Source organism: Myxine glutinosa, chromosome 5, assembly GCF_964187855.1.
Source record: "Myxine glutinosa chromosome 5, kmMyxGlut1.1, whole genome shotgun sequence".
NCBI lineage: Eukaryota > Metazoa > Chordata > Myxini > Myxiniformes > Myxinidae > Myxine > Myxine glutinosa.
The window spans coordinates 122,457,519-122,471,203 of NC_136265.1; the positions used below are offsets into that span (position 1 = coordinate 122,457,519).

The 13,685-nt window shown below is 47.1% G+C and overlaps 1 protein-coding gene across 9 annotated transcripts in view; it reads right to left on the bottom strand.

Moving 5' to 3' along the window:
• IFT88 (intraflagellar transport 88) overlaps positions 1 to 13,685 on the bottom strand; it is a 52,040-nt gene that overhangs the window by 31,913 nt on the left and 6,442 nt on the right. For 6 of the 9 annotated variants that reach the window (XM_078778629.1, XM_078778631.1, XM_078778628.1 and 3 more), the window contains 5 exons: positions 12,159 to 12,221; positions 9,921 to 9,983; positions 9,704 to 9,773; positions 6,660 to 6,729; positions 2,823 to 2,913 (listed from right to left, as the gene is read on the bottom strand). In XM_078778629.1, coding sequence (XP_078634755.1) covers positions 2,823 to 2,913; positions 6,660 to 6,729; positions 9,704 to 9,773; positions 9,921 to 9,983; positions 12,159 to 12,221 — 357 coding nt within the window. The remainder of the gene's footprint in view (positions 1 to 2,822; positions 2,914 to 6,659; positions 6,730 to 9,703; positions 9,774 to 9,920; positions 9,984 to 12,158; positions 12,222 to 13,685) is intronic. The other 3 variants (XM_078778632.1, XM_078778630.1, XM_078778626.1) reach the window with 1 other exon arrangement.

The following is a 13,685-nucleotide window of genomic DNA, read 5'->3' on the forward strand; positions in this document are numbered from 1 at the left end:
CCCAGGGCAAACAACCTCGGGGCCCACACCCCCACCCTTTCTCTCTTTTATAACTTTTTAAGGAACGTTTAATGAAAAACATAAAAACTTTTCAAAAACAAATGATCACTTTTATTTAGTATGATCGAAAATAAAGGAGATAGCGAGACGTTTGGACTGATCGAGTCAATTCATACCCTCGACTGTTGTACGCTATTTCTCCATAAGATTGGCAAAAAATACGTGAGAAGATGGTTAATAATTTTTTTTGGACAAAGAGAATACAAACCTATTTGTTTGTAACGCACATTTCTGGTTAATAACCGTTTTCTGCAAAGTTTGAAACCGAACCATTAACAGCCGTAAATGTTCTTTTGTTTCCGGCAAGAAAGCAAAATCAGCTTCTGGGTTTAAATGTAACGATGAGGAAACGAGGATGAGCCGATGAGGGGTTTGACTGCGCTGTTTAAAAAAAATTACAGGGGAGGCTCGGGCCCCTCAACGGACCCCGGGCCCCGAGGTACAAATCCCCCCGCCCCCACGCTCCCCGTGCCAGACCCCTCCTCTCGTCGCCCCTGCGCAAAGGAATCGTTTTGTTGGCGGCTGAATCGAACGCAAGATGACCTGGATCAACCTATGATCAGGACGAATCCACCCAACCAACACCTCATACCTCATCAACAAATAAACAAACTTGGCATCAACCCAAGTGAGGAGATGGCGTCTCCTAAAAAACACCCATCCAGTTTGGACCAGTTCAAATCATACCAAAGACTTTAAAAATGGTACGTGCTGCTTCCTTGCTTGAAAAGGTAGAGCACGGACAATCCCCTTGGGTTGGCATCCTTGGGAGGAAGAAATTCCTCTTGAGGAAAGGCCCCACTGAGTACGGTGAGAAAAGCGGCGCCATTGTTGTGACGTCGCTGGTACCCAGAGTATCCCGGGAAGTGACATTAGTGATGGCACTTCCCCCAAGCTCAGTGGCTGTTTTAAGTGTTCGTCTCATCAGCATGGCATTGTGTGTGTGTGTGTGTGTGTGTGTGTGTGTGTGTGTGTGTGTGTGTGTGTGTGTGTGTGTGTTATCTCTTTATGAGCCTTAGCCAATGTATAAATTAAAAACAAAAATGCGCTGAATCCCCTCTGACAATTGGTACGGGTAGAGAGTATTGGAAAGGGTGTTGGAGAGGAGGATAAGGAAGAAAGTGAAGATCGACTAAATGCAGTTTGGATTTATGCCAGGAAGAGGAACGACAGACGCGCTCTTTATTGTGAAGCAGTTGCAGGAGAAGTACATGGAGAAGAGGAAGAAGTTGTTTCTTGGGTTTGTTGATCTGGAGAAAGCATTCGATAGGGTTCCACGCGAAGTATTGACATGGGCATTGAGGAAGTTAGGAGTGGAGGAATGGTTGATCAGAGTAGTGATGGCAATGTACAAAAGAGTGCGCACAGCTGTAAGGACGAAGACGGGAACAGTGGTGAGTTTGAGGTGAAGGTGGTAGTGCATCAGGGGTCGGTACTAAGTCCACTACTATTTGTAGCTGTGATGGAGGTGCTGGCTCAGAACGTAAAGGAGGGTTTACCGTGGGAGTTGTTGTATGCAGATGATCTGGTGTTGATTGCGGAAAGTATGGATGGACTGAAGGAAAAGATGAACAAGTGGAAGGAATGTATGGAGACAAAAGGTCTGAAGGTGAATATCGGAAAGACGAAGGTGATGGTAAGTGGTAAAGCATGTGGTGAGGTGGAAAGAACTGGGAAGTGGCCGTGTGCTGTGTGCAGGAAGGGTGTCGGAGTGAAATCCATTCAATGTACAATGTGTGCTGAGTGGGTTCATCAAAAATGTAGTGGTCTGAGAGGGTCATTAACCAGTGTGGCAGCTACATTCAAGTGTAAGGTGTGCACAGAGGGAGCTACACATGGAGGAAATGTTGAGTTGGATCTTGGAGACGGCGTGAAGCTGGAAGGTGTGAAAACATTTTGCTACCTCGGAGACATGCTGAATGGAGTAGGTGGATCAGACTCGGCAACGGTTGCAAGAGTGAGATGTGCATGGAAGAAGTTTCGGGAACTGAGTGGCGTGCTGATGAGGAGGGGAGTGTCATTGAAGCTGAAGGGAAAGGTGTATGCTGCATGTGTGAGAAGTGTTATGATTTGTGGGAGCGAGACATGGGTAATGAACGTAGAGCAGCAACGAAGGCTGGAAAGGGTGGAAATGCGAATGGTTCGGTGGATGTGCGGAGTATCGTTGAGAGAGAGGAAGACAAATGATGAATTGCGAAAGATGATGGGAATAGAGCCTGTGATGGATGCTGTGAAGAGGAACAGGTTGAGGTGGTTTGGTCATGTGTTGAGGAAGGATGAAAGTGACTGGTTGAGAAGAGTGATGGAAATGAATGTAGAAGGAAGTAGAGGACGGGGAAGACCGAGAAAGACTTGGCTAAAGATGGTGGAAGAAGAAATGCGGGCAAGGGGGTTAACAAGGAGAGATGCAGAAAATAGGGCAAAATGGAGAAGATTGTCATGGGGACCGCAAGGCTAACCCCCATCTCTAGCAGGGAAAATGGCCTTAAAATGCCTGTTGTAGAGAGGTCCCTGGCCTAATCTACTTTCTTTGAATGGCACATACATTGTTTCTTCGTCCTGCATGTGAAACAACAGGTTGAGAATTTATAGCTGGGTCGAGATTCGGACCTAAGCTGGACTAGTCAAAGGTGAGTTCTAATCTCTAGGCCATCCTGCCAGTGCTAAATCACTACAACTGTAGCTCCTAATGTCTCGTTATTACAATCGATGTTGTTTCTGAATAGCATACAATTTGAACGTTCAACCATGGGCTCACTTACCAGATGAAGGTCCCCCTGGCTTTTCGCGAAGCAGCTCTCCTCCACCAGCTCAATTACCTTTTTCTCCAAATGTTTTATCTGCCCCTTTGTTCTGTTGCAAGAAAAATCAAGGTCCATTATGACATTCACACCGGTATATAACTTGGTTAGTCATAAGGAGGTATCTTGCAAATTGCCGATCACACAATCACAGTGAAAACTCCTCGACAATGGAATGCAAATACAGTAAAACCTCGCTAGTCCGGACCCCGCTTGTACGGACGTAGGATAATCTGCACTAGTCCATCCAGTAACTGCTGGCCTGGTGTGACCACGTGGTGTCAGTTGATGTTTATCTGATGAGCGGTGTGGAGCTCTGAGGAAGTGTCTGCTTTGCCGAGCGGTGTGGAACTCTGAGGAAGTGTCTGCTTTGCCGAGCGGTGTGGAGCTCTGAGGAAGTGTCTGCTTTGCTGAGCGGTGTGGAGCTTTGAGGAAGTGTCTGCTTTGCCGAGCGGTGTGGAGCTCTGAGGAAGTGTCTGCTTTGCCGAGCGGTGTGGAACTCTGAGGAAGTGTCTGCTTTGCCGAGCGGTGTGGAGCTTTGAGGAAGTGTCTGCTTTGCCGAGCCGTGTGGAGCTCTGAGGAAGTGTCTGCTTTGCCGAGCGGTGTGGAGCTCTGAGGAAGTGTCTGCTTTGCCGAGCGGTGTGGAGCTCTGAGGAAGTGTCTGCTTTGCCGAGCGGTGTGGAGCTCTGAGGAAGTGTCTGCTTTACCGAGCCGTGTGGAGCTCTGAGGAAGTGTCTGCTTTGCCGAGCGGTGTCGGGCTCTGAGGAAGTGTCTGCTTTGCCGAGTGGTGTGGAGCTCTGAGGAAGTGTCTGCTTTGCCGAGCAGTGTCGAGCTTTGAGGAAGTGTCTGCTTTGCCAAGCGGTGTGGAGCTCTGAGGAAGTGTCTGCTTTGCCGAGTGATGTGGAGCTCTGAGGAAGTGTCTGCTTTACCGAGCGGTGTGGAGCTCTGAGGAAGTGTCTGCTTTGCCGAGCTGTGTGGAGCTCTGAGGAAGTGTCTGCTTTGCCGAGCAGTGTGGAGCTCTGAGGAAGTGTCTGCTTTGCTGAGCGGTGTGGAGCTCTGAGGAAGTGTCTGCTTTGCCGAGCAGTGTGGAGCTCTGAGGAAGTGTCTGCTTTGCCGAGCGGTGTGGAACTCTGAGGAAGTGTCTGCTTTGCCGAGCAGTGTGGAGCTCTGAGGAAGTGTCTGCTTTGCTGAGCGGTGTGGAGCTCTGAGGAAGTGTCTGCTTTGCCGAGCAGTGTGGAGCTCTGAGGAAGTGTCTGCTTTGCCGAGCGGTGTGGAGCTCTGAGGAAGTGTCTGCTTTGCCGAGCGGTGTGGAGCTCTGAGGAAGTGTCTGCTTTGCCGAGCCGTGTGGAGCTCTGAGGAAGTGTCTGCTTTGCCGAGCGGTGTCGGGCTCTGAGGAAGTGTCTGCTTTGCCGAGCGGTGTGGAGCTCTGAGGAAGTGTCTGCTTTGCCGAGCAGTGTCGAGCTTTGAGGAAGTGTCTGCTTTGCCAAGCGGTGTGGAGCTCTGAGGAAGTGTCTGCTTTGCCGAGCGGTGTGGAGCTCTGAGGAAGTGTCTGCTTTACCGAGCAGTGTGGAGCTCTGAGGAAGTGTCTGCTTTGCCGAGCTGTGTGGAGCTCTGAGGAAGTGTCTGCTTTGCCGAGCGGTGTCGGGCTTGGAGGAAGTGTCTGCTTTGCCGAGCAGTGTCGGGCTTTGAGGAAGTATCTGCTTTGCCGAGCGGTGTGGAGCTCTGAGGAAGTGTCTGCTTTGCCGAGCGGTGTGGAGCTCTGAGGAAGTGTCTGCTTTGCCAAGCGGTGTCGGGCTTTGAGGAAGTGTCTGCTTTGCCGAGCGCTGTAGAGCTCTGAGGAAGTGTCTGCTTTGCCGAGTGGTGTGGAGCTCTGAGGAAGTGTGCGCTTTGCCGAGCGGTGTGGAGCTCTGAGGAAGTGTCTGCTTTGCCAAGCAGTGTCGAGCTTTGAGGAAGTGTCTGCTTTGCTGAGCGGTGTCGAGCTTTGAGGAAGTGTCTGCTTTGCCGAGCGCTGTGGAGTTCTGAGGAAGTGGCTGCTTTGCCGAGCGGTGTGGAGCTCTGAGGAAGTGTCTGCTTTGCCGAGCGGTGTGGAGCTCTGAGAAAGTGTGCACTATGCCGAGCAGTGTGGAGCTCTGAGGGACCTTTTTATAACTTTTAGTACCACAAAGTGTTTCAAATATCCTGGGTTCCTGGGTTCGAAATATGTAGGATCCTGAGTTCGAATCCCGGTCGATCGCTGAATTAACGCCAGGGGGGTTGACTCAGCCTGTCATCCTTCCGAGGTCGGTAAATTGAGTACCAGTTCACTGGTGATTCCCTGTGTGTCGCAAAAGGCGACAAAAACGGTTGGCGGCAGGAAGGGCATCCGGCCATAAAACATTGCTTCAAAAAGGGGACCACAGTGCCCGAAAAATGCTCGAGCAGGGAAAATGGCCTTAAAATGCCTGTTGTTGTTGTTGTTGTTGTTTTGTTGGTGTCCGAAAAAGGCTAACCCCCGCTCTAGCAGGGAAAATGGCCTTAAAATGCATGTTGTTGTGTGTGTGTAAATGGGTACAAAGAAAGGGAAGAGTGAAGGAAAAACGAACATATGTTGAACGATTGCAGACAAGTTAAAAATCATGGAGAAGGTTGAACGTGGCATGGCTGGAGCAAGGATCGTGGAGGAGTTCGGCATATCGAAACAAACAGGGTCCGATATGAAGAAAAAGACAAAACTAGATATCTTCGATGAGAAAGAGATCGCCAAGAGTAAGCCTCCACTGCGATTCAATAATAGCCATGTTTTGTTCAGACCACCATATGACCTTGACCTTCACCATTCAGGGGTACAATGTAAATCAAGAAAATGTTTCCCCATCGACAAATCGATCCCTAAATCTTGACATCATGAAAATCGGATCAAAAAGGTGTTTTTTGTTCATTTGGTCACCGTTCAAAAAAAGTAAGTCAAGGACACTAATCAGGTACCTGGGTCGCAATACCAATGCAGGTACACTATTATGATGCAAGCACATCTGGAAAGGCCAAGCAGTTAATGAAATGTATTGATGGCGATCCTCCATTGTGGAGATGCAGGCTGACTGTAAACATTTAAAGATGCCGAGGGAGCTCATAATAGGTGAACAGTTGCAGGGATCCATTCAACTGAAAATTGCCTCCTCCTGCCTGCGTCTCGTCCCACATCAGGGTCTACAGACAGCAGCACACGTGACTTGCAGAGCCCTCAACCCTTCCTCGCCTGCCTTCTGGTTCCAGTGTTGGCAGTCGTTCTGATGTCGGTGTAATCTGCCCTGAGACACGTTTGCAAATTTTCGAGAGGGAATGAATGAATGAATGATCGTTTTAAGGCCATTTTTGCCCGCTAGAGCGGGGGTTGGCCTTGCGGGCCCCATGACAATCACGGTTCCCTGTTTGAGGCAATGTTTTTTATGGCCGGATGCCCTTCCTGACGCCAGTTTTGAGAGTGACTCAGAATAAAATGCGTGTTTGGTGTCGAAATTTCTTTTGCCCGTGTAATCCGTTTAGGAATGCAAATTACATGTGTAACACATTTGTATTTCTATTTATTTCGGAGAGTCTGGCCTTTCAGCGAATCCAGAAAATCCGCTCCCCCCAATTAGTCCGGACTGGCGAGGTTTCACTCGACCCAACATCCAAATAAGCTCTTTTTGGTTTTTTTAATCAGCAACATAACGAACGGCAACTGTCTGTGCAGCCGTCCCTGACATCATTACACAAATGACGTTGTTTAAATGGTTGCCTTTTACTTTGATAAAACCGAAAAACATTTTTAACCCTCACGTTTCGTTTTTTTCATTCTCAGAGACCTGCGACGGGCTCCTGACATGTGCCAAGGGGTCGGAAAGCACTCCTGCCAATAGAACATAGAGAACAGAACTGAGATTCCAATCAATGATGATGATGGTGGCTGAGGGGGATGGAGGAGGGCAAAATACGGTACAAACCACACTACAACCAACACCCTCATAACCACAAAATACAGTACAAATTACACTACAACCACGCCCCTCATAACCACAAAATACAGTACAAACTACACTACAACCACGCCCCTCATAACCACAAAATACAGTACAAACCACACTACAACCAACACCCTCATAACCACAAAATACAGTACAAACTACACTACAACCACGCCCCTCATAACCACAAAATACAGTACAAACTACACTACAACCACGCCCCTCATAACCACAAAATACAGTACAAACTACACTACAACCACGCCCCTCATAACCACAAAATACAGTACAAACTACACTACAACCACGACCCTCATAACCACAAAATACAGTACAAACTACACTACAACCACGACCCTCAGCCACAAAATACAGTACAAACCACACTACAACCACGCCCCTCATAACCACAAATACAGTACAAACTACACTACAACCACGATCCTCAGCCACAAAATACAGTACAAACCGCACTACAACCACGACCCTCATAACCACAAAATACAGTACAAACTACACTACAACCACGCCCCTCGTAACCACAAAATACAGTACAAACTACACTACAACCACGCCCCTCATAACCACAAAATACAGTACAAACCACACCACAACTACGCCCCTCATAACCACAAATACAGTACAAACTACACTACAACCACGACCCTCATAGCCACAAAATACAGTACAAACCACACTACAACCACGCCCCTCATAACCACAAATACAGTACAAACTACACTACAACCACGCCCCTCATAACCACAAAATACAGTACAAACTACACTACAACCACGACCCTCATAACCACAAAATACAGTACAAACCACACTACAACCACGCCCCTCATAACCACAAAATACAGTACAAACTACACTACAACCACGCCCCTCATAACCACAAAATACAGTACAAACCACACTACAACCATGCTCCTCATAACCACAAAATACAGTACAAACTACACTACAACCATGCCCCTCATAACCACAAAATACAGTACAAACTACACTACAACCACGACCCTCATAACCACAAAATACAGTACAAACTACACTACAACCATGCCCCTCAAAACCACAAAATACAGTACAAACTACACTACAACCACGCCCCTCATAACCACAAAATACAGTACAAACCACACTACAACCACGACCCTCATAACCACAAAATACAGTACAAACCACACTACAACCACGACCCTCATAACCACAAATACAGTACAAACTACACTACAACCACGACCCTCATAACCACAAAATACAGTACAAACCACACTACAACCACGACCCTCATAACCACAAAATACAGTACAAACCAGACTACAACCACGACCCTCATAACCACAAAATACAGTACAAACTACACTACAACCACGCCCCTCATAACCACAAAATACAGTACAAACTACACTACAACCACGCCCCTCATAACCACAAAATACAGTACAAACTACACTACAACCACGCCCCTCATAACCACAAAATACAGTACAAACTACACTACAACCACGACCCTCATAACCACAAAATACAGTACAAACTACACTACAACCACGACCCTCATAACCACAAAATACAGTACAAACCACACTATAACCACAAAATACAGTACAAACTACACTACAACCACGCCCCTCATAACCACAAAATACAGTACAAACCACACTACAACCACGCCCCTCATAACCACAAAATACAGTACAAAGTACACTACAACCACGCCCCTCATAACCACAAAATACAGTACAAACCACACTACAACCACGACCCTCATAACCACAAAATACAATACAAACCACACTACAACCACGCCCCTCATAACCACAAAATACAGTACAAACTACACTACAACCACGCCCCTCATAACCACAAAATACAGTACAAACCACACTACAACCACGCCCCTCATAACCACAAAATACAGTACAAACCACACTACAACCATTACCCTCATAACCACAAAATACAGTACAAACCACACTACAACCACGCCCCTCATAACCACAAAATACAGTACAAACTACACTACAACCACGCCCCTCATAACCACAAAATACAGTACAAACTACACTACAACCATTACCCTCATAACCACAAAATACAGTACAAACCACACTACAACCACGCCCCTCGTAACCACAAAATACAGTACAAACTACACTACAACCACGCCCCTCATAACCACAAAACACAGTACAAACCACACTACAACCACGCCCCTCATAACCACAAATACAGTACAAACTACACTACAACCACGACCCTCATAGCCACAAAATACAGTACAAACCGCACTACAACCACGATCCTCATAACCACAAAATACAGTACAAACCACACTACAACCACGACCCTCATAACCACAAATACAGTACAAACTACACTACAACCACGACCCTCATAACCACAAAATACAGTACAAACCACACTACAACCACGACCCTCATAACCACAAAATACAGTACAAACCACACTACAACCACGCCCCTCATAAACACAAAATACAGTACAAACTACACTACAACCACGCCCCTCATAACCACAAAATACAGTACAAACCACACTACAACCACGCCCCTCATAACCACAAATACAGTACAAACTACACTACAACCACGCCCCTCATAGCCACAAAATACAGTACAAACCACACTACAACCACGCCCCTCATAAGCACAACCACGACCCTCATAACCACAACCACGACCCTCATAACCACGCCCCTCATAAGCACAACCACGATCCTCATAACCACAACCTCATAACCACAACCACGACCCTCATAACTGGCACCTGTGTGCCTTACAAAGGCTGCCGGATTAATAAAAGTGATGTTTTCGGTTGGAGAGCTTACCGGAGCCCGTCTGGGAGGTGTACCCTGCAGCTTGCAGTCCTGTCATTGGTCGGGCACTCGTCCGTCCATCCTGGTCGGGCACACGTCACTCACAAGCTCGCGAGACTCAAAACCTAAAGCGTCGTTTAGTAGATCAAATCATAAATCATGTGATTACGGTGTTCCCCTCGCCCTCACCAACAGGTATTATTTCAAACAGGTCAACTGTTCACCATACCTTTACCTGCCCAGCACCGGTTACAGGTCTCGCACCAAAGGATGACCCCAGCCGGCTCCAAGTCTGGTGGAAATATAAAACAAAAGGTGAAAACACTCGGCACTGGTTGTAGTGTAGTTTGTACTGTATTTGTGGTTATGAGGGGCGTGGTTGTAGTGTGGTTTGTACTGTATTTCAACCAGGCTCGCTGCTCAACGATACTCAGGTCAAGATTCATCGGGGTTCTCGGAATCGGCTTCCGATTGGGCGGATGAGGGAAGTGCGGTGGATGTCGTGAATCTCGACCTTCAGAAGGTATTTGATAAGGTATCACATAGAAGGATGTTCACCAAGGTGAGGACTCGTGCGGTGATTGGCAGAGTAGCTAATTCGATTGGAAACTGGACTCGTGATTGGAAGCAAAGAGTGGCTGTGAGTGTAGTTCATAAATCGATATCTCATTCACCGATTTGTATGTGATCAGGACAGTGGGGTTAAAAGTCGGCTTTGCAAATTCGCACATGAAAAGGTGGGGCTCGGAGGGCAGGTAGATGGCACAAAAGGGGGGAGGCCAATCAGATACAGAAAAGTCAAGATATTTTCATCGATTGGGTAAAAGATTGGCAGATGCCACAACATAAAGAAATGTAATGTTCTGGGACGGATAGGAATAATGAAAACAGGGATTACACAATGCAAGGAGCGATACCGGAGCGCGTCACACAGGAGAACGACCTGGGGGTGGTAATAGATTCTGGGAGTAAGCGAGCACGGTGCCAGGTAGCTATATAGGTGAAGCAAACAGGGTATTCGGTTGTATTTGTCGTGGGATGAATTATGAATCAAAAGAGGTGGTTTTAACATTGTGTAGGAATGAGGCCCCATCTCGAACGTTGTGTGCAGCTTTGGTTAACACAGCTCAGGAAGGACACTTAGCTGCCATGGAGAGGGTTCAGCGTAGGGCGACAAGATTGATTCCTGGCCTAGCAAGACTAAGGTAAAAGGAGAGACTGAAAGAGACAGGACTTTATGCATTAGAAGGGACGTGATTACGAGGGGATATGATAGAGATGTTTAAGATAATGAAGGGAACACACAAAATAAATGCAGAAGTTTTACAGCAAAATAGGCAGTGATAGGACGAGACATCACACCCTGAGAGTAAAGAAGAGGAGAGTTAAGATGGTAGTAAGGCAGGGGTCTTTAATTCAGAATACTTGATGCATGCAATGGTCTTCCTGGAAAGGTAGTGGCAGAAGAAACGGTAGAGAGGTTTAAACTGGAATTAGTTACCTACAAACATTTGGGATACACTCGAAGGGTACAGGTATATCGGTAGAACTGGGGACTGGTAGCTTGGGTATGGATTCGGCGACTGTATACCTACCTGTCGTGATTGTGATGTCTGTGAGAGGGTCTCGTCAAAAAGTGAATGTGCCGTCTGTATTTGTTCACTACTCACCATACAATCCCCATCATACCCATCCCCATTCACCCCCAAAAATATTATATATCTAACATCCTCATGATGGATCCTAGGATCCTGGGTTCGAATCCCGGTCGATCGCTGAATTAACGCCAGGGGGGTTGACTCAGCCTGTCATCCTTCCGAGGTCGGCTAATTGAGTACCAGTTCACTGGTAATTCCCTGCTTGTCGTAAAAGGCGACAAAAATGGTTGGCGGCAGGAAGGGCATCTGGCCGTAAAACATTGCTTCAAAAAGGGGACCGAAAAACAACAACAACCACGGTCCCCGAAAAAGGCCAACCCCCGCTTGCGGGGGAAAAATGGCCCCTAAAGGTGGTTTTTTAACATCCTCATGATGTCCCTGCATCTGGCCCACCGTTCTTATTCCTCCGCCACCTCCTCCTCCCCTGCACTCGTAAAATTGAGTCGACAAACTAATGGATTGAATTAATGTCATGTTGATGGAGTGCAGGTATGATGAGCAAAATGGCCTCTTCCTGCATCAAAGTTCCTTGTACATCCCAGTCTATGTGGGCAATGTCCAGGAGGTGGCGCTGTCGCTTAACACAGAGTTTAATTTCTCAACGGGAATATCAAAAGGCTTTCACGATGTATTTTATAATCTCACAATTGATCATCAGTGCCTACTGGTGTTAGAAGATCCAAGCATCCCAGGAATTGATTGCACAACCAATTGATATCGTAGTTCAAGAAGAACTCCGCTTCGCTTCTCCAACTCCGATCATGTATCACATTGTCTAAGAACTTCCGCTGAAGCACTTCACAGCTTACCCCCAATGAGCTCCCTCCAAGCCTTGATGGAGTAGTTGATGTAGGAGATTTGACAGTGAGTTGCTAAGCAACGTTTGTGAAGCGAGGGAAGGGTTGGAGAGAAATAAAAAATGCTTTACAAAACGACAGTAACAAAATCAAAACACAAACACGCGAGCACAACATCCATTACTCCTTCAAACCTTAACTTTCCACTTTCAGTTAAACAAGAAAATACATTAGTCTAGTAGGAAGACTAGGTCCCCCTGCACCCCCCGGAGATATACTTCTAATCAGTGTTTCTAGATTGGAAAAAATGTGTAGAAAATGACTAGCTATGGCCCCAAGCTGAAAAAATGTCCCACATACCATTTTTATGCAAATTACTGCTGCAAATTTTATGCAAAATTATGCAAATTTTATGCAAATTTTTGATGAGGAGTAGAGTTGAGGGGTCTTTGAGGGCTTCATCGAGGTGCTCTCGGTTGCAAGACTGGGTCATTCTGAGAAGCACAGCAGGGTCAGAGATCATGATGTTCTCCTCCTCAGTGAATCTCTCCATCAACAGCCTCTCCATTGCCTCACACACTGTTTTGAGGCAAAAGAGGGACTTTGCGTAGGCCTTTCCACTGAGAACACCTTTGAGAGATCCACTTGTTACTAGTTGTGCCTCAAAGAGAATCTCTGCATATCCAGAACCACGCATCTTGTGTCCAGTGAGCATCCCGATGTAGTTCATGGATGTGTGGAAGGGTCCAATCGTTACTACATGACTAGCAAATTCATTTGGCCAGCGCCAGATGATGGGAAGGGCTTTCATGCAGACACCCAGATCAAATGTATTCAGGACCCATCTCTGACCCACCTCAGCAGTTGCTGCCTCGGAACGCTTCAGTAGCTCACGAACAACTGCGTTGTCTGTGATCGGTTGGTGGATAGGCGTGCAGTAGTCGACTGTTGATTTGCTGGGTGGGGGAGAACCAGTTGCAGAGGTGAAACCCCCTAGCCCAGGCACAGGCTGCAGGCCATTGCCATGCCATGCAGGCACCAGGCACAGACCGATCACAGACAACGCAGTTGTTCGTGAGCTACTGAAGCGTTCCGAGGCAGCAACTGCTGAGGTGGGTCAGAGATGGGTCCTGAATACATTTGATCTGGGTGTCTGCATGAAAGCCCTTCCCATCATCTGGCGCTGGCCAAATGAATTTGCTAGTCATGTAGTAACGATTGGACCCTTCCACACATCCATGAACTACATCGGGATGCTCACTGGACACAAGATGCGTGGTTCTGGATATGCAGAGATTCTCTTTGAGGCACAACTAGTAACAAGTGGATCTCTCAAAGGTGTTCTCAGTGGAAAGGCCTACGCAAAGTCCCTCTTTTGCCTCAAAACAGTGTGTGAGGCAATGGAGAGGCTGTTGATGGAGAGATTCACTGAGGAGGAGAACATCATGATCTCTGACCCTGCTGTGCTTCTCAGAATGACCCAGTCTTGCAACCGAGAGCACCTCGATGAAGCCCTCAAAGACCCCTCAACTCTACTCC